Source organism: Heptranchias perlo, chromosome 22 (assembly GCF_035084215.1).
Source record: "Heptranchias perlo isolate sHepPer1 chromosome 22, sHepPer1.hap1, whole genome shotgun sequence".
NCBI lineage: Eukaryota > Metazoa > Chordata > Chondrichthyes > Hexanchiformes > Hexanchidae > Heptranchias > Heptranchias perlo.
This window is the reverse complement of record NC_090346.1, coordinates 29,467,352-29,488,027: the sequence shown is the minus strand read 5'-3', so window position 1 is coordinate 29,488,027 and position 20,676 is coordinate 29,467,352. Positions and strand designations below refer to the sequence as shown.

At 40.0% G+C, this 20,676-nt stretch overlaps 1 protein-coding gene across 1 annotated transcript in view; it reads right to left on the bottom strand.

Annotated features, from left to right (window-relative positions):
* The window catches only part of abat (4-aminobutyrate aminotransferase), a 185,317-nt gene that overhangs the window by 98,024 nt on the left and 66,617 nt on the right, over positions 1 to 20,676 (bottom strand). Inside the window, exon 3 of the mRNA XM_068003182.1 lies at positions 3,063 to 3,160. Coding sequence (XP_067859283.1) covers positions 3,063 to 3,160 — 98 coding nt within the window. The remainder of the gene's footprint in view (positions 1 to 3,062; positions 3,161 to 20,676) is intronic.

Sequence of the window (20,676 nt, the reverse complement as noted above, 5' to 3'; positions counted from 1 at the left end):
TTAAAATGGAGTATATAAGCTATGTTTTACTTAAATAAAACAATTTCTGCCAACTGACTGTCTTCTTTTAATGCGATTATTGATAAGTCACATAGGACTCCAGCTGAAGTTTAGTCAAAAGTTTTTGCTGAAAATCAAAAACAAACATAAATAACGAAGATGATCTGTATGTCAAATTTGGATCGCTTTCACAACCAACCTTCTGTAAACAGCCCCAAAAGAGCTGTTACACAAGAATTAACATTGCAATATAGCTCTAGGCTGTCAGTGCTGTAGAACTTTGTTTCCAGCAACCAGGGGAAGATCTGTACAGACCAAAGAACAGCAGGCCACATTGCTTGCTTGCAATCATTGGCTGTGGGTCCAATCGCACCTTTTACATTTGCTGATGGGATGCCACTGCCCTTTAAGGCACAAGGAATGTAACCTCTTTAGGTGGGTGTTGGTGCCTCCAAAGGCTTTCCTTATTTTACAATACTGCCACTGAAGTTGGGGCAACTTTGTTAATTTTCTAATGCATTTACGGTGTTTCAGGATTTTCGACCATTTTGCTGTGGAAAGATTTGGTTACGATTCAGGTGAAAGTGTCATATTAAAATGAGTCCACAAAGCAGCTAGAACTAGAGCAGGTGGAGGAGAAGATGTCTTCTGATTAAATAATGTAAACAATTTTACAACACCAAGTTATAGTCCAGCAATTTTATTTTAAATTCACAAGCTTTCGGAGGCTACCTCCTTCCTCAGGTGAACGATGTGGAAGGAGGTAGCCTCCGAAAGCTTGTGAATTTAAAATAAAATTGCTGGACTATAACTTGGTGTTGTAAAATTGTTTACAATTGTCAACCCCAGTCCATCACCGGCATCTCCACATCATGATTAAATAATGCTTATTGTGTTGGAATAGTACTATTAATTCCAAAAAACATCAGGAGTTAGTGACCAGGGGCCTCTAGGGGTAATTGGTGTAATTTGCACCTCTACTGGCCAACCCTCAGGCAGGGATAGGTTCCAACTGCTAAACTTACTGAACAGGGACAAGACAAAAATCAAGTTGGTAAGTTCTGCTGAGGGGAAGTGGTGTAAGGCTTAGAGCAATCTACCTTAAGAGGCCCAACCATGCCCAGAGCAAGCGTTGGTCTGTTTCAATAACAGGTTTGATCCAAGGAAATATTAATCTGTTAACCAGGGCAGTGTGGCATGGTTTATTATTTTCTTTATTATGAATAGGGACTGAAATTAAGTTGAAGGTAAGATTTGCTGTAACTGTTATTCTATGTATTAATTTATTGACTATGGAATAAAGCATGTTGATGATTCGTATCTGCCCTCGTCTCACAGCCTTTTGGAAAACTGGAAAAGTGTATATGATGAAACATGCGGAGGATTGTGGTACCTAGTCCACATAGCTAGGAAGTCTCATTCTTACACCTCTGGGCCATGCTATTGTGTATCTAGATGTTGGTTGGTGAAAAAAAACTCCTAACCATAAGTGGTGTTATTGGAGAGACTAATGGTGCATACATAGCCCAAGAGAATATCTAGAGCAGAACCAAAATTTGTAACAGCATGTAGCAAAACTTCAATAGCGCAGTTGGAAGCAACTATGTAATATAAATAATCTGTGCTCTTGTCGTCAGAGGCAGTAGTGCCCTTATTGTGCAGGGTTTCACTCCCTGCCTCCAACTGAGAGTGCCGCTAGTGGCAAAGCTAAACAAATATGTTGGCAGCCTTTAGAATCAGGTCTGCCAAATTGGTTCTGGCCACAGACAGGCTTTTAGTAATGCTGGCATGTATAATGTGACAGCCGGGCTCAGTCGGTAACACTCTTGCCTACGGGTCAGAAGATTGTTGGTTCGAGGCTCGCACAAAACCTTGAGTCCACAGTCTAGGCTGAGATGTCTGCCTAATCAAGGTGGATTTTAAGGATACCCACAAATAAAAGAGGAGCAGGGAATTTTTCCCAGCCAATATTTCTCCCTCAACCAATACCACAATAAAAATATACTGGTCATTCACCTCTTTGCCAAGTGTGGGATGTTGCTGCCATGTCTGCTAAGACATTCTAAAAAAAGTAATCCATTGTGTGGAACACTTTTACATGTTTCAACAATGCAATAAGACACTATATAAACGCAATTGCCTCTGCAGGTATTGGGAGAAGGTCTCAACTAGATCCACAAAGTGGGCACACAAACCTTACACATGAGCAATATTATCAAGATCCACCCCATTATATAAATAGGTGATTCAATAGCTCCTCTAATGGTCCAATAAGTTTATGCAGTGAATTGCTGGGCTATACAGACCAGAAAGATCCCAGGTTCAGTCCTGGTCGCTACTGAGTTAGCTGATCTCAGCTGTGACAGTGGATTAGGTATAGGAAAAATTAGCTAGGGTTTAACGACCCCTGCACAAGTACCTTGTGTGGATATCAGGTAAAGACAGGATCAAACCTGTTTGTGATGTCCCTAGGGTCAAATAGCCTGATGACGCTCAAAGATCATACATGAATTATGATGTATGTTTTCATAGATTGCGTGGAGATCGTGAAGTTCCACCATGTCAACATCTCTCAAAGAGTATTTCACTGACTTGTGGACTCCGCAACATGTGAAAAATATACAGTCTCACTGCAGCAGAGATTCAACAACTTTAAGAGAGATTGGGGAAGGAGAAAATTGGTTAAAAAAATACAAACGACCAATGGGAAATGGCACAAGTAACATAAAAGCAGCATGAAATCAATATCCTCATTATCACTCTTTATCGATCAATGTGCTCCAGGCATCTTTGTACAATAGGATATGCATTCAAATTAGATTTAGAACAATGGTCAGAGTTTTACACTTGACAGACTGACAGTTCTGAAATACTGACTTTCACCTGATTGTTTTTTTAAGTGTGATAAAAACAAATCAGACACAGGAACTAAGAGTCTTTTTATCAATGATGGCTGCAAACCAATTGAAAATGGGTGTGCAGCACAATATTGTTACATTGCATCTATTGATTCCAAAAAAAGTCATTTGATATGGTTTCAGGATGCTGTATAATTGACATACCCGAGATCTTGGACCTGGCACTTCGGTTTTCATTAATGGCCCATCAAACTCGACATCCACATCGCTCTTGTTTGCAGGCTGACTAACATATCGAGATCCTTCACAAAATGAAACAGAATGGTCACTTAACTTTTGTTGCAATGTTCTGATAATACTGATCGAAACACTTGCAATGTGGTTTAAAACACATAACTGATAATAATTGTGTTTTCACATTACACAAAACTGCACACATCAGTACAGGCAGTAATTGTGTTTAGGCACGTTCCTCATTGCATTTTAAGGCTTTGAATCCAGCCACCAATTTGTTTGTATATTTTTGTGTGAATGGTGGAGGGGGGGGAGGTGGTGGTGAGTTACCTTATTTATTGGGGGGGGGGGGGGTGGAGGGGAAGAGAGATGAAATGGCTATTTGAAAGAGTAGTTCATTCTGCCACTGCAGACTCTGATGGAAAGTTTACTTAACTGCGCTGATGCTGGTGGCAGCAGCTTGGTAACCAGGTAGTGATGCTACCTCCAGAAGTTCAGAGACCCAACAAGAGAAAAGGTTTCAACAGGCACCTGCTGAGCAACTGCTGCCCCAAGAGCAACATATAAATACAAGAGATCTTGCCATCAAAGGCAGAGACAACTACGTTTTCTAATTGTTAGTGAGTTGAGCAGATCACTGGCCTCCATGTCATGAATCGCAACTGAAAAACTGCAGGAGCACAAGCTTCCATATGTGCAACTGTTTTTCCGAAGATTAGAAGAGCATATGAAATGGTCATACAATAATACCCCATAGGATAATTTCAATGATGTCGACTACAAGAACAGAGAAAATAAATCTCTTTTTTGTAAATCTTTTATTCAGCTATATAAACATGTAACAGAAATTGTAGCCATCTAGGTAATGTTATCTATATAAACTCTTCATCCAGACACTTCTTGTATGAAAATATCATTAGGGTGGGAGGCTGTTACTAATTATTTTACATAAAGGAATTTTAATACACACTATCATTGCTTACAAGACTAGCTCTGTACACACTATGCCATCACTATAAATGAAAAGAATTGACTGTGTAATTCCTCCTAGATTTTGATAATCTCTTACAACTATGTATTTTTAAATGAAAAGGTCTTGGCAAAAATTAAGAGGGTTTCTTGTACATATGATTAAATATATTTATGCTTATTTTCTGTGACTACGTTGTATTGTTAAAAATGGTAGTTGACTGAGCTCTCTGTAGAACATGACAGATGGAATATAATGTGGAAAAATGTGAAGGTATCCACTTTGGTAGGAAAAACAGAAATGCAGAGTATTTTTTAAATGGTGAGAGATTGGAAAATGTTGATGTTCAAAGGGACCTGACTGTCCTTGTACATGAGTCACTGAAAGCTAACATGCAGGTGCAGCAAGCAATTAGGAAGGCAAATGGTATGTTGGCCTTTATTACAAGAGGATTTGAGTACAGGAGTAAAGATGTCTTACTGCAATTATATAGGGCCTTGGTGAGACTGCACCTGGAGTATTATGTACAATTTTGGTCTCCTTACCTAAGAAAGGATATACTTGCTGTAGGGGGAGTGCAACGAAGGTTCACCACACTGATTCCTGGGATGGCAGGATTGTCATATGAGGAGAGATTGAGTAGACTAGGCCTGTATTCTCTAGAGTTTAGAAGAACGAGAGGAGATCTCATTGAAACATACAACATTTTTACAGGGCTCGAAAGGGTAGGTGCAGGGAGGATGTTTCCCCTGGCTGGGGAGTCTAGAACCAGAGGTCACAGTCTCAGAATAAGGGGTAGGCCATTTAGGACTGAGATGAGGAGAAATTTCTTCACTCAGAGGGTGGTGAATCTTTGGAATTCTCTACCCAAGAGGGCTGTGGAGGCTCAGTCATTGAGTACGTTCAAAACAGAGATCGATAGATTTCTAGATATTAAAGACATCAAGGGATATGGGGATAGTGCAGAAAAATGGTGTTTCTTATGTTCTTAACTACATTTCATGGGATTATGTTCGGTTACCACGAGCTGCATTATTGTCCAGGTTTCATACTTCTGCTATCACACGTTGTTTAAATTTCAGTGGAGAAAAATTCATTTTTCTCACATTTAATGTGTATTGCATATGTGCACTTTTCTGTTTTTGAAGTCATTCAACTCTGGGCTGGGGGGGGGGTGGGGGGGAGCATTATTGACTGTGCACGGTTGCATACGCTGAGCGCTTCCACAATCAGGCATCTCAGTTCAGACCCAGGTTAGTTCCATTAAGCCAATGGAACCATTACAGAATGGACATGGGCCAAACCCCAATCCATGTTACTGGAACAGCAATGGAGGAAAACACAAATATAAATCACAGGAATTCATAAGACTAAAAATAGCTTGGTAATATAAAATGTCACATTTCTATTTCCTTAAGAGACAGATGGGGAACTCTTAATGGGCAAATGCACGGGCTGGTATGGTACTAACGCAAACCAGACGGTCCCAGGTTCAATTTCAGCTATATGCTGACCTCAGCCTTGATTCCCACTCCTGATTGCCATCTAGTGATCACTGCTAGAAACTGCATGTCTGTGGACATATGGGGAAGTACTTTGAAAAGAATGTATTCTTCCAGATTTCTCTTTTTTTTAAGAGTTTATTTTGTAACATTTTACTGTCACTAGTTGCCTCTCTTCCATTTTGTATACAGCCTGTTTACAGTACCTGTAAAGTACACTGGTGGCATCTAGTAATAGAAAATGAACATGACAGTCATTGGGGCAGAAATCGCTCACGAAATAACGGACAGCTCCCGCTATTAGTGATGAAATGGAGGAGCAAGATCCGGCATTCGCACATGCTCAGTGAAATGCGGAAATCCGGAACTTGCTCCTACTGGTTCGCCAGTGATATGACAGCTTTGAATTAAAGGTATAAAACCGGCTGCAATCAGAGAAATCATTGAAAAAGCTCTAACTTGCTTATCTACCCAGCTGGAAAGTAACATCACAAAAACAGGTACACTTTTAAAAATACCAGGTCTAAACTAAGTTTTAACAGCGCGGTAAGTCTTAATGATTGTCAACAACCAAAAGTTAACTTTTAAAAACGTGGAGTCCCATTACTCCTTATTTTAATAGTTTTTGTTCACTTTTCCCTTCTGTCTCTTTTATTTAATTCAATTATTTTTTACCCTCTCTCTTTTTCGGTGTCTATAACTGTTTTTACATTGATTTCAATGTTGTATCTTTCACTTCCTGGTTTAACAATTCAAGCCGGCAGAGACAGTGAACGCAGCGTGTCAAAAATGCTGCGATCTGATTGGTTGAGGGGAGAGTATGCTCCTCTCGAACTCTGGAACCTTTCTAATCCATATCATTCTGTAGAACACAAATGCTATACTTTCGATTTACATTTAAATCAAACCCACAACAGTATCTAAAAATCAAGACTCAAGGTCCCCGATGGCAGAGCTGCCTAAAGTGGTGAGTAACTGATCTTTACAAAGGTCCCAGGTTCAATCTGTCTCTGTGCTGAGTGATCTGGGGGTAAACTTTAACTTCCAGCCCGGAAGGGAGCAGGAGGGAAGATTTCTGGGTGCGAAACCCGGAAGGTAAGATCGGGTGGATGAGGAAGAGATCGGGGGGGCTGAGAAGATCGGAGGTTGAAGAGTCAGAGGTAGGTGGGGGTCCACCATTGGGGGGGGGGGGGCCCGCCAATCGCAATGGTCCTGTCGGCCAGGATGAAGCACTCCTGCTCCTCTGGGCCCACAAGCAGTGCAATAAAGGCACTCACCTTTTGGATCCAGCCCTTCCTGCCTGCTTTCACCTGACGTGAATCAGAAGCGATGGGAAACCCGAACAGGTAAGGTTAAATTCATTTAAATTTTCCAATACACAAAATATTAAGTACCTCAAGTATCTCAATGGGGTATATTGCCCTTTTAAGTATCGGCCCGCCAGCTTTAAGTGGAGAAGTGGAGGTGTCTGCTCTCCATACGCAGACAAACCTGCCTGGGTTAAACCCGTGTTGGAGCCGGGATGCCTGAAAACGGAGTATTTTTACTTCCCACACACCCCCAACCCAGCCGTTCTTGGGGGTTAAAATTTAGCCCCTGCTCTTAGCCGGAACAGTTGGGGCATGACAAATGGGTACTGCCCCACAGTTTAGGTAAGAGAAAGACCAGTATTCGCACTCCTGAATGCTGGAAGTGCACAAGTGGAGGACAAACTTGGATTGGACTTTGAAAGCCCCCTTCTCCCCAAAGGCAGTCAAACACGCATAAAGAATGGCTAACTGGGTGAAGTACTAGAGAAGTACTGGCACTTTTGGAACCTTACGCCAATAAGGAGAGGAGAGAAAATTAATGAATAGAGAAAAGGGGAAACAATCAAGCATTTTTTAATGTTTAGATTGGAATCCCTTTTTAAAATCATTTCCACAAATATCAATACATTTCTCACACCGTTATTGCAATTTATTTCCTTGCAAAACACATTATCAATTTAGACTGTACCATAAATTACCTAGCAAAAGCTGTTCCAGTACAGTCTTCTGAGTTAATTCAACAAAACAATACAATTTTCTTCAGTCGTGAATTAAAGCACTGCTCATTAAAAGCGCTGAGAATGTCTTAGCTGAACTATAATGACCGTGGGATGCTGAGTGACTGTGTGCTATAATGACTGAGACTTTGGAGTGATTGAACTTTTATTTATTCCCCATCCATTTTATTTAATTTTCTCTCCCAGTTTAATCTCTGAGTCACAGTTCAATGCAACATGTAATTTAAGTATCTGTTAAGAATTAATGATTAAGATTAAAAAAACACTTCAATAGATTGGAGTTAAATATCAATTTCTAAAAGCAGGCAGATTGTGTTTCTATAGCCCTAACACTACCATAGTTCTCAAAGAATGAAATAAAAATATTACTGTTCAGTAGTGATCACACATGTAAGGCTCTTTTGGCAGTATAACCAATATTAACAATGTGTGTATCCAGTGTATATACTTAACTCAACATGAGCACATAGGTTTGAAACATACAATTATACATGTACATTTAAGTATTTTGCTGTACACAAATCTGTCAATAATATTGGTTTCTCCATGTAATGTACATCACAAACAAATTTAGTGATAATAGTATCAACAGAAATCAATCCAAATAAATATCTTTCCTTTTAAATTACTGGGGCGCTTACAGCAGCTAAAGGGCTCCAATCTAGGCATTAGAGCACAGTTAGACTACTGTAAACAGCAGCTATTTTTGTGAAGTGACTCCTTTCATATCAAATTAGGTTCCTCAGAAAATAGAAAACCCCAAAGACATTCTGTGGCTACTGTCCAGGAAAGCCACATCTGCTGAGTCTGTAAACCTGTAACTCAAGGAATCAAATTTACAAACATTACTCATGAATTTATAATATACGTGAAAACATTTAATTAAAATAAAATTAATAAAATAACATCAAGTTCCCTTCCTCGGTTCTCCTTTTTTCATGATCAACTAAAAATATTAGAAAACTGCAGCAGATCTTGTACATTATTGTACAGGAGTTAAGTAGTAAACAGTTGCAGAAACTTGAGTCTAACGCTATGTGCAGTTTATATTTGGCAACCAAGAAGAGGCTATCCTGTGATCATTCTGGACTTCAGGACAGTTATTGGAGGCAATAACGTCTAGCAAGTGGGACAGCGTATGTGTTTTGTGCATGACGTGACCTAATAACTTTAAAATTCTGGAAAACAATAAATACATGAGTTTCATGATAATGAGATGCATATCAAAATAGGTTTAATGATTTTTAAGAAGTGTTACACCGAGTTACATCAAAACTACAGCACAGAAACAGGCCATTTGGCCCAAATGGTCCATGCCGGTGTTTATGCTCCAAAAGAGCCTCCTCCCTCCCTACTTCATCTAACCCTATCAGCATACCCTTCTATTCCTTTCTCCCTCGTGTGCTTATCTAGCTTCCCCTTAAATGCATCTATGCTATTTACCTCAGCTACTCCTTGTTCCACATTCTTACCACTCATTGGGTAAAGAAGTTTCTCCTGAATTCCTTATTGGATTTATTAGCGATTTATTTTATATTTATGACATCTAGTTTTGGACTCCCCCACAAGTGGAAACATTTTCTCTACGTCTACCCCATCAAACCCTTTCATTATCTTAAAGAACTCTATCTGGTCACCCCCCAGTCTTCTCTTTTCTAAAGAAAAGAGCCCCAGCCTGTTCAACCTTTCCTGATAAGTATGTTCTGAGGTTATAAAAAAAATGACTACTATAAAAGATTAGAATTAGAATTAAACAAAAATGGGTCCATGCAACATACCATTCTCACAGACACATTAGAATGCCGCAGCTTTCAGTGGGTAAGTGCACTGTTTGCTGTGGTACTAAGTATACAGACCAGGAAGGCCCAAGTTTCAGTCTCTGATCTGTGCTAGGTTGGCTCATTTCATCCAGAGCAGCAGTGGGGAATCTACAATTGTCCTTGTGCTGGTAGAAGGAGGAAAGAGGAATTGACCCTTGTTGTTAAATGTTGATGTATAGACTTTCAATGAGGATAGAATTAGGGTTGACTGTGATGTCCCCATGCTAAATTAAATCACCACTTAAGGATATAGATGAGGAACGGCCACTTGTGGGAGTTTTGGTAAGCCTGTTGGCTTCTGTGGAACAGTAACCTAGCATGAATCACTACCTTCAGGAAAAAATTAGAGAAAAACGTTTTCTGTCATAATTCGAGAATTAGTCTTTGTTGCGAACAGCAAGAGCAGTTCTATAAAATTGATATTCTCCAGATCTTCACGTTTAGAATAGGTTCCTCCAGTTGCTATAATTGTGAGGACGAATCATAGAACTTTCTACAAACTAGAGCAAGAAAAGGGCCAGTGGCCCCCGTGCCTAGTCCCATTATCACGTCTTACTGGTTTTCCACGCTAGGCTTTGAACCATAGAACATGAATGAATGCACTTACAATGACACTGTTACTTTCCCTGCCTCCCCCCCTCCCATCCCGAGACAAAGCAGCATTTATGCTCTGTCAATAGCCCTGGCTTTACTTTTACCCTGAATTATTAATTTCTCTGGCACTTTTCAAAGAAAAACATGTTTGTGGTGTGGTAGAATATTAAATCAGGTTTGAAAACAATGTGATCACTTCTTAAATTGAATGGGTGAAAGAGACTATATTGAAGAGTTTTAATATGAGATACTAATCTGGGGCAGGGGAGGTGTTTGATGTATTCGCTTTAGACAACAGTTATAATCTGCATATTTTAGAGTTTTAAGGGCAGCATTACACAATGTTCTGCTGTTCTGATCAAAGCTTTTGAAAGGTTCCTTCCTGAAACAAATTTATGTTGAAAACAACCAGGTGGAACAATACTGTTCCTGGTGCGTAAGCAATACCTGGGATTCAAAGGATGTAAACTACACTGTAACACACTCTGGCCATCTAGTCTCATAGGCACAGTGATGATGAATGGAAGCTCTTTTAATCTCCTAAATTATAAATTTTTATTTTTAAGAGTGGTAAAAATATGCATGTTTTTGGGTGCTTCAAATCTAAAGCCTTTCCTTCAACAGCAGTTTCCTGAACAGCATATGAGCCGAGGTCAAGAGGTAGTAATAAGGCACTGTGTTAAACGCAGTATGACAAGTGATGCAATATATTTACACGATACTTGTATAATCTAATTTTGTACTTTAAAAGATCGACTGAGATTCTCTGCAATATTTATGCCAGGATTGTTTGTTAAGTAAGCATATTTACATTACAACATATTTAAATTTTAACAATTAACCAGTGAGCCCAGTTCACAGAAACAGGGTTCATTTTAAGTAGCCATATCCATGATTGGAGCACAGTGTCTGATGAAAGGAAGTTGTTTATGGAATTTGTTGAAAATCTGATGAAACATTTGGATAATTATTGCTCATGCCAGTAAAATAACATAAATCTTCGCACTTCCAGATTGTTGTAATAAAGCAGGAGCCAGCGGGGGAAGGGAGAGGAATTTAAAAACAAACAGAATACGCTTGCACACCATCATGTGACATCCTTCATTTAAAAAATGTCAAAAATATTTTATGGGGGGAGAGAAGCAGAGAAGGGCAAAATACTTCTGTGAGTTGGCTGGCCTATTAGCTGACTAGATTATTTTTCATATAATGAGTAGTCCACTGACACTGTCTAACTTCACATGGAAATGGTCGCTTGGGAGCAGTGGAGAAGATATAATAAAATAAAATCATGGAGTTTATTTCTTCATGATAGATCATTACACTGGCCCAGTGGCTCTACATTCACTTACTATCTGTGATGGACTAGGCATCAGGAGTTGGAATTTGTTGGGAGAAAAAGCCTGAAAAATTCTGTAAGCAAAATGTGTTCTTACTATTTCTTCTGCTCGCTCACTATTGTGACATGTCCATTCTAAATAAAAAAATAATTTTTGTGAAAATGCATTATTTTCAAAAGCATGCAGTATTTAAAAAAATACTTAACTCTTCTTAAAATTTCCATGTCATTTTGCCGCAAAAAATATTTGATGAAACGAGAATGCTGAATACAATCAGACCTTTTTTATTTGTGATTGGATTATCCCAACGTCTGGGATCTGAATACTTCTTTTTGATTATCAATCTTTCCTCTTACAGTTGTACTCAGGAATTTGGATACCTGGATTTCTGATATTCACCTGATTCCTTAATTCCCTCTTTTCTCTGCTCATTAAACTGTATAGTTGCCACCTGACACCTGGCTGTCTCATTTAATTTTTCACCCAGCCAGGTGAGCCTTCTAGGTATTAAATGACAGCAAATTAAATTGGTAGCTTTTTGTTCAGCAGTACCTGTGTGATTTTAAAAAGTTGTCACCCAGTTAGAAATGATAAGTGAAACAGGTTTATCAGTCTGCAGAAAAATACATAAATGGAAAGTTTGTCTTTACAATGTACTGCTTAGCTGTTTAAACATATTGAAAGTACATTAATAATTATTGTTACATTCAATGTTTACTCTGCAGACCAGTCTCTGTGAGTTCATCATTACTGGACTGGTAATCCAGAGGTCTGGACTATTAATCCAGAGAATGTGAGTTTAAACCATGGCAGTTTGAGAATTTGATTTCAGTTTAAAAAGAAAATCTGAAATAAAAAGCTGGTATCAGTATAAAGTGACCATGAAGCTGTTGGATTGTTGTGAAAACCCAACTGGGTCACTAATGTCCTTTAGAGAAGGAAACCTGCTGTCCTTACCTGGTCTGACCTATATGTGACTCCAGTCCCACTCCAATGTGGTTGACTCATAACTGCCCTCTGAAGTGACCTAGCAAGCCACTCAGTTGTATTAAACCACTACAAAGAATAAAACCACAACAATCACTTGGCTGCGACCTGGACATGACGAAAACTCAGAATGTACTTTTGCGGGGGAACTGGTTAATGACCCATCGAATACTTTAACTACTGGATTTCAACACTACAAAATTTGTACAAAAAAGTGAATTTGCAACAGGGATGTCCATTTCTGAACACTGTCCTTTGTGCATCACTCATGCATTTACCCATTGAATTGCTTCACATTTAAGGTATTCATGCATTATTCAAATGGACTGGTGAAAGACTGTTCTGCCACTGAACTAGTTTTCAGTGGAGGCTAAAAAAAACCCTGAAAATTTTGGAAATTTGAATAAAACTGGGAAAAGCTGGAAATACACAACAGGTCCATAAACACTGGAAAAGGAAAAAAACAGGTTAATGTTTGGGGTAAAGAGCTTAGTCAGAATTTTAATGAAGTTTCCCCACCCAAACATTAATCCACCTTTTCTACTTTCAGATGATACTCATAGAATCATAGAATGGTTACAGCACAGAAGGAGGCCATTCGACCCGTCGAGCCCATGCCGGCTCTCTGCAAGAGCAATCCAGTTAGTCCCACTCCCCAGCCCTTTCCCCATAACCCTGCAAATTCTTTCTCTTCAAGTACTTATCCAATTCCCTTTTGAAAGCCACGATTGAATCTGCCTCCACCACCCCTTTAGGCAGTGCATTCCAGATCCTAACCACTCAGTGCGTAAAAAAGTTTTTCCTCATGTCGTCTTTGGTTCTTTTGCCAATCACCTTAAATCTGTGACCTCTGGTTGTCGACCCTTCTGTCGATGGGAACAGTTTCTCTCTATCTACTCTGTCTAGACCCCTCATGATTTTGAACACCTCTATCAAATCTCTTCTCAACCTTCTCTGCTCTAAGGAGAACAACCTCAGCTTTTCCAGTCTATCCACGTAACTGAAGTTCCTGTTGTGTAGTTCTTGCATTTTCCATTTTTATCGGTTGTAATTGGCAGCTGGCTAAATGCAAGAACTTCCTTCATGCATCTTCAAAACATATGGGATAGGCTTTCTGCAGGGGGTCACCCAATTTCCCACCATGAGATCGGTGCAAACCCGGGAGAAATAGCACAAACGGCCACTTACATCATTTCTCCGGGGTTTCTGCTGAAGTTATGGCAAGAGATCAGGAGAAGCCCTGCAGAAGCTTTACCCCATAGTTAATTTAGTGTCCCAACATCATCTGAAAAGCAGTTCTTCCACAACCTTCTGGTACTGAATTGAATATGGCGACAATATTATCCAACTTGTGCGCTAAGGGACAAGACAACTTCAGGGGGTCTTCAATCACCTGACACTGATTCTCAACAAGAGCCAAACGGCCCTCAACTACTATAGATTGCCTTAGGCAGAGCATTCAGCAGCCTGTCATTAGACAACGCGAGCATGCCACACCATAAATAGGTTTACTCTTTATAATAAAAGCAGGATGTTTGTTCTGCATCAAATAGGTTGCATTTCTGTATTTAAGTTTTAACATTTTGAAATAATTTGTGTTAAAATGCAAACCGTCTTCTATTACTTCTATGATTCCATAAAGGATACAGGGAGAGGGTAAGGAAATGGGATTAGAGCAGATAGCTCCCGTTGAAGAGCCTGTCCCGGCACTGACATTGGACCAATGGACCAACTGATCTCTTCAGTGCTATTATTTCCATGATTCTACAATACTTCAAAATGGAGACCAGGGCTCATTTGTTAGCAAAATACAGGGCAAATTGTTTGATCTGTAAATCAGTCAAGGTATAGAGGCTTTGTTCCAAATCTAATCAAATTATACAAGATTAGAGAGTACTAACAGATGCGCAAATCCCAAATGAGGTGAGGATACCTGCTCATTAGCATGGAATGCAAACTACTCCCATATTGGAGACTTCTCATTACATTTAGTTCAGTTCTTAATAATTCATCTGGACTTCATAAACTGACATAGAAATCATTCTGCACAAATATAACATTGTATCAGGAAGTCAATGAAAGACTGTTTCATCATAAAATCTTGATTATTACTGGATTGTGAAAGAAAAATGTCTCAGAGGGTATTATTCCCCCCTGAGGACTGATTAGATTTTTAAAAAAGTATTGTACAATAATTTCTTGTATCTTTTTGATTCTGCGTATTATCTTACATTTTAGTTTAGTTTAGCCTGAAAGTAATAGTTTGACACTGATATTTACTGCCTTTCAGAGACAACAGGAGAATGTGGTGGGCATCCCAATTAATCTTTGGTACACTACACTAGTCAGGAGTGATTGTTAGTGCTGCACAGAATCCTACTCGTGGCAGGTATAAAAGCACAGGTTCCCATTCACAGGAAACTCGCTCTGCTTATGGAAACTGCCACTCTGCCTTGACCACAACACTGAAGAATTAGGTGAAATCCCAAACCATAATATTCCAGTCATGAAGACTGATCAAGGTTGGTGACTATTTCTTGACCACTTCAAATTGTGCCACAGTGCTGCTGAATGAGCAGGAATTTCCTCGAGCCTGCTCCCGCGCTGCCACCGTAACTTCGCCGAAAGTGCGGCGGAAACTCCATTAATGTGTGTAAATGGGGATTCCAACAAAGTTACGGTTACCAGAAAATTCCCGGCCCAATTAACTGCCCGATTTTCCTTACCATTGACTTTAATGGAAAGGAAAATTGGGCGGACTGTAAAACGGGCAGCCGATCCGATATCACCCATTTTCCACCCCTGTCAAAGTAGAACATTCTGGTGATGGGCTTGATTTTATAACAGGGGGCCAAGGATAAATCCTTGGGGGACTCCAGAGGTAACAGTGCACGAGCAGGAAGAGAGGCCATTGCAGGTGATTCCTAATGAAAGCTCATGCAATGGTTAATAAGTGGGGACCTGTAAGCACCTTATGAGACCCATGAGAATATGGATTTCCAATGCTGTCAGGTCTAAGTGGTCGCCAGCTTTGTACTAGAGTGCCATCAATGACAAGACAATTGTGAGTTTGCTGTCGATGATACTTCAGCAATATAAAAGTGCATAAAAGTGGTTCTGCCATATTGCCCTAGACTCATGGCAGCATTGTAAAGTGGGCATTATACTCCAGTGATTCTTTTAAAAGCAGCTTTTCCTGGTAAAACTTTCCAATTTATACTGTCGGAGGGCTTCATCTGAATGTTGCAATTCCTCCCTTTATGGGTAATGTAGCACTATTCTCTGCATTGACTGCTCCGCAGGCATTTAAATTTGTGAAGGAAGAAAAGTACAAATGTGTTTTCCCGCCCCCCCACCCCACAAATACCGTATATACTTCAGTCATTACACACACACACACACATCAACAGCTCTGTGCTGAATGTGCACATCATAATCCTTTTTGCAACATTCAATCTTTATTGAGGTGGCATGTTTTAACTTTATGCAAAGAAATACAATGTGCTGCCAGAACTGGGAAGAAGAGGAGGAATCTATCAGTCACACAAGCAAATATCGTTCATATTCTGTGCTTCAGCAGCAAATGCAGAACTCACGATTGAATTTGTGTAACCTCAGGAGATGAGCATCACACAGCTGAGCTACACCTGGCTTAGAACCAACAACGTTGTTCCCGAGGGTCAATTGATGTCATTACCAGGGCAATTTTACCATGAGCAGGTTCTCATTAGCATTGAAAGGGATCCAATAACAAAGCAAAATGCCAGAAAGGCTGCAGTTTGCAACAAACCAAGACTGCACTGGAAACATTACAATAATCTTTTTTTCTGAGGTATGGGAGCAGATTTTCCTCTGCTGTCCCAACCAATGAAGTGGGCAAAAATTGGGTGGTTTGAAATACCACCGCTTCACCATCCCATACTGAATTTCATCACAGCCAGAACAGCTGCTGGCTGCTCCTTCACCAACGCCCCCCCCCATACCTTGCAAATGCCAATGGGGTGGAAGGGTGGAGCAGAGGACTGGGTTTCCAGCCCATTTTCCTCCCAACCACCCCTGTTCCTTACGCTCTGGGCTCTTTTTCCAGAGTAGCTGGTTTCTCAAGGGTAACCAAACCTGTGTGGCCACTTGGGCTCCTTTCACCTTTGTTATGTTCTTTATGTACTATATTTTGCAGGTGGATGCCAGGTATTCTGGAAGCTGTATCAGTTAACAGTCCCACCATTATTTATGGTGACTCCTGGGCAACCAAGGATATTCCCTTGGAGCCATGGCTGATGACACCAGTATGGAATGCATGAAATTCAGTAGAAAAAAAAATAATGAGGCACTTGTCTCTACAAGGATAAAAAAAGAGCAGACAACAGGCGATATAATCAGACATTCAGGAACAACGAACACTGGCCTAGAAACTGGATTGCGCTGCGCCCATTTTATAGCCATAAAATGAGTGCCTAAGAATATAACATGATGGGTGGCATGCACGCACTCATTCCGTGCTACCTGCCATTTTGGATCAGTTTCCTCCATAGGCATCAAGGGCGCATGTCAGAAGCATTTAAAAGGATAATTTTTGTCTGCCTTGAAAATAGCTTCATTGCAGTTACAGGTGGCCTGGTAGGTTTGCCTTTGGGGCTGTTGGAGGAGGGAGAGTAGCAAATAAGGCAGGAGAGGGCAAGAAGAGGGAGAAGGGCAGTGTGTGGGAATCCATACCCGCAGGGCACTTCTCATACCTCAACACTGAGAAGCAATGGCCTAGATACTAACACCCCCAAGACGGGCGGGACAGGGTGGGGGTTTAAAAATTTTGAAATGGGGAACACGTCCCCAATCCGCCGTGTCTGCGGCCATTGCCATTTTCACAGCAGCGGGTTTCATGTCGTGCGAATGTTCTGTGGAGAGGCGGGACACTTCATTAACATATTTAAATCAGGCAATTGGGAGCCTGATTTAAATTTAACAGTTGCCATGTGGGTTTCTCAGGACTTGGGAATCCTGGCAGTAAAAGGGAGGCGGGAGCTGCTGACTCGAGAAGATAAGTGCCTTTTATAGCACTCTTTTTTATTGGATTATGATCTGCACATTTTACAGGACCGTCCCCAAGGGTCCTGGCTGCGGACTCCTGCTGCAGGTTTTCCCACCTGGCATTCGGTGGGAAACAGAAGAAAAAGATTATAATGAGTTACTGCCATTAAATTCGGCAGGACCTCCACATGCCCGGCCCTGCTGTGTTCCCCCGCACCCTTTCCATATATATTGGGGCCAATGTATCGGGCATCTGCGCTTCACCAAGTAGGCTATCTCAAAGCTATGGCACCTGCTACAGCTATAACTGGAGCCTCAAACAGCACTGCCTGTCGGTGTCAAGGTTACTGTGGCCCTTAACTTTTATGCAATGGGCTCCATCCAGGCTGCAGTAGGTGACATTGAGGCCATTGTGCCTGGAATGAAACAACAACAGTCGTGATATGCTGTGTATTAAAATGATACATGAAGGACAAGGCCATGACAACTTGGTTAATTACTAAACAAAAAATGTGATTGGATAGAAAAATACAGTCTGAAGTCTAATCTGTTTTCCAAGGCCATATCAGAAGTTGGTTTATTACAAATGTAACAAGTTTTGGAGTCTCTGTAGCTGGATAAATGGCGTGATATTAGCTCTTTAAGCACGAGCACCATAATATAGATCATAAAAATATCACAAGTACATCTTGTGCCAGGATGAACAACTTGAGTGGGGTCTTCTGATTCAGTACAGAAACACAAGTTACTTTAATATTGAGTTTAGTGATGGGGCTGCTGCCAATGCACAGGTCTCATTAAGACGGCGGCAACTCCATAATAATCTTGCTAAATTCATACTTACAAAAAGGTGACCGTTGTCTCAAATAACCAAATCTAATGTTACCAATCAAATATCCGACTGATGAAATGTGAACAAATCAAAAAGTACCAATGGAGATTGAGAAACCAGCAGAAAACAAAGGAATCAAATTCTTCAATTTTCTGTCCCTAAAGCCATTATTCATTAACTGGGCAAATATCGCAAAACTAAGTGATCAAATCGCACAAAACATTTCTTCACTCATGTGGTGTATACTGCTAGAAACAATGGCCTGCAATATCTGCAGGGTTCTCTCGATCTCCTGTCATAACTTTGGCGGAAGATTGGTAGAAACCTTGGAGAAATGGCATGTGTGCGTATGTGTGTAAAAGACAGATGCGTATCATGAGAGCTGTAATCTTCCTTCTGCTCCAATGCAACTACAATGCCTAGAATGTACCATGACAACATGTCACATGACAACCAGGCAGAAAAGAATTGAGGAGTTCTATCTCCTAGGGAATAAGCAGAGCATAAAATTTACAAATGACCATGGCACGAAGTGAAAATAATTCATATTTGTTTTTCAGTGTTTTATTCAGTTTAAGCAGACAAATAAAAACTGTGGGCCCGATTTTGACGGGAGAGCAGGTGTGCACGAAGCAGGAGCGATGGCAAAGAAGAAAGTTACTGGCGTCTTAAGCAACTTTTTAAAAACAGTTGGTAAATAGGAATACAAAAATTATATCAGTGAGGTCTGTATCTTTCAGCATCAGTAAGGAATGTAATATTTTGGCCTTGAGTCAGTCAGTAATCTTGCTTCAATACATTTTCTGTATTACAGCAATGGACAAACCACTGTCTTGTTTTGGCTGCAGTAGGACTACTGCAAACATCAAATTGCACGTTACAGATCCCAGACTACCCATGAACAATGCTGTGTAAGGTTTACCAGTGTATAATCATTTTTTAAAAATTCCACTTGTATTTAATTAGCACTCAGCTTTGCGTTATGCCAAATCCAGGTAAAACCCTGGCATAAAACATATCTTCCTATTCAACAGTTCTGTTCATTATGTCCTTTGGACAAATCATCATTACCTACAAAACTGATTCAGATCGGCAGTGCAACACTGCAAAACTTAAATGCAGTAAAACTGACAGTCACTGGAGACACAAGGACATGTGGTACAGGAAAAGCCTGAAGAGTTAGCAAACAGAAACAGATTTTTCCATTTTAATTTATGGACTGCAACTGCAAAGTGGCCTATGTTCTAAGCCTTTCACAGCTAACGATTCAGCTTTAAGCTTACTTCAGGAACTGATGATGAAGTTGATTACGATTAATGATGATGAACCAACAATTCAGTTCCAAACTTTGTTAGCGTCAAATTAGACGTGCTCTGTGGTGTTACATTTGGCAGATCTGTTTTGAAAATAAGATACAAATTGTCCGCAGGCATAGAGTACACAGCCATTGTCCTATATACACATTGGTGGCTATCACTGTTCTTTTTACATTGTGGATACATCCTTAACACATCATTAGGAACATCCTAAAGGTTCATTTCGTATGTTTGAAAGAAGTAACCTTTTTATTCAAATATTCCTTCCACATCACACAAAGATTGTCCTTTCCTTCCTGTATTTATAAACAAACTATTCTAACGTATCAGCCATCGTGATGATACCAGCTCCACTCTGTTCCAATTCTTGTTGGAATAACTGAAAATTCACATTAAAAGCTGCTAAGGCAGCAAGTATGATTAATACAAAAAATACGGTTGGAAAATTTCTGAATTGTCACCCAGCACACCTACTTTTTAAAGATTCCAGACAAATAACTATTTATAAGATTCTAAGGAACTACTGGAAGCACAAGGCCTGTTCGCAAATTCATCTCAAAATGGAAACATTTTTTCCCACCATTCTCAATCTTCCAAGTATTCCAAGGGTAAAGTTATTTGTAGAAATTGTATTCAATATTTTTACCATTTCAGTCAAAAAGAACATATCCAGACAAAGCCAATAACGGAAGTTTTTATGTAATTAAGTGACTTGGTTTATTTTTAGTTTTTTAAAAAACTAATTAATTTATCTACTTTAAACTAGTTTCCCATTCTTTTTAACTCTTTAGTTTTAAGGCTTTAAACTAACACAACAGACGAACCACTGAAGACACTAACCAATAAATACAATAACCACTAAAAGCACTTACCAGTAAACTGAATACTTACACTGACTTACCCTCGGCGCTCCTCTGTGACGTCACTTTTTGTCTTTTTATTGATTTTTTAAAATTCACCGCTCAGGTCCACTCTCTCCACTCCTTTTATTCACCACTCAGGTCCACTCTCTCCACTCCTTTTATTCACCACTCAGGTCCACTCTCTCCGCTCCTTTTATTCACCACTCAGGTCCACTCTCTCCGCTCCTTTTATTCACCGCTCAGGTCCACTCTCTCCGCTCCTTTTATTCACCGCTCAGGTCCGCTCTC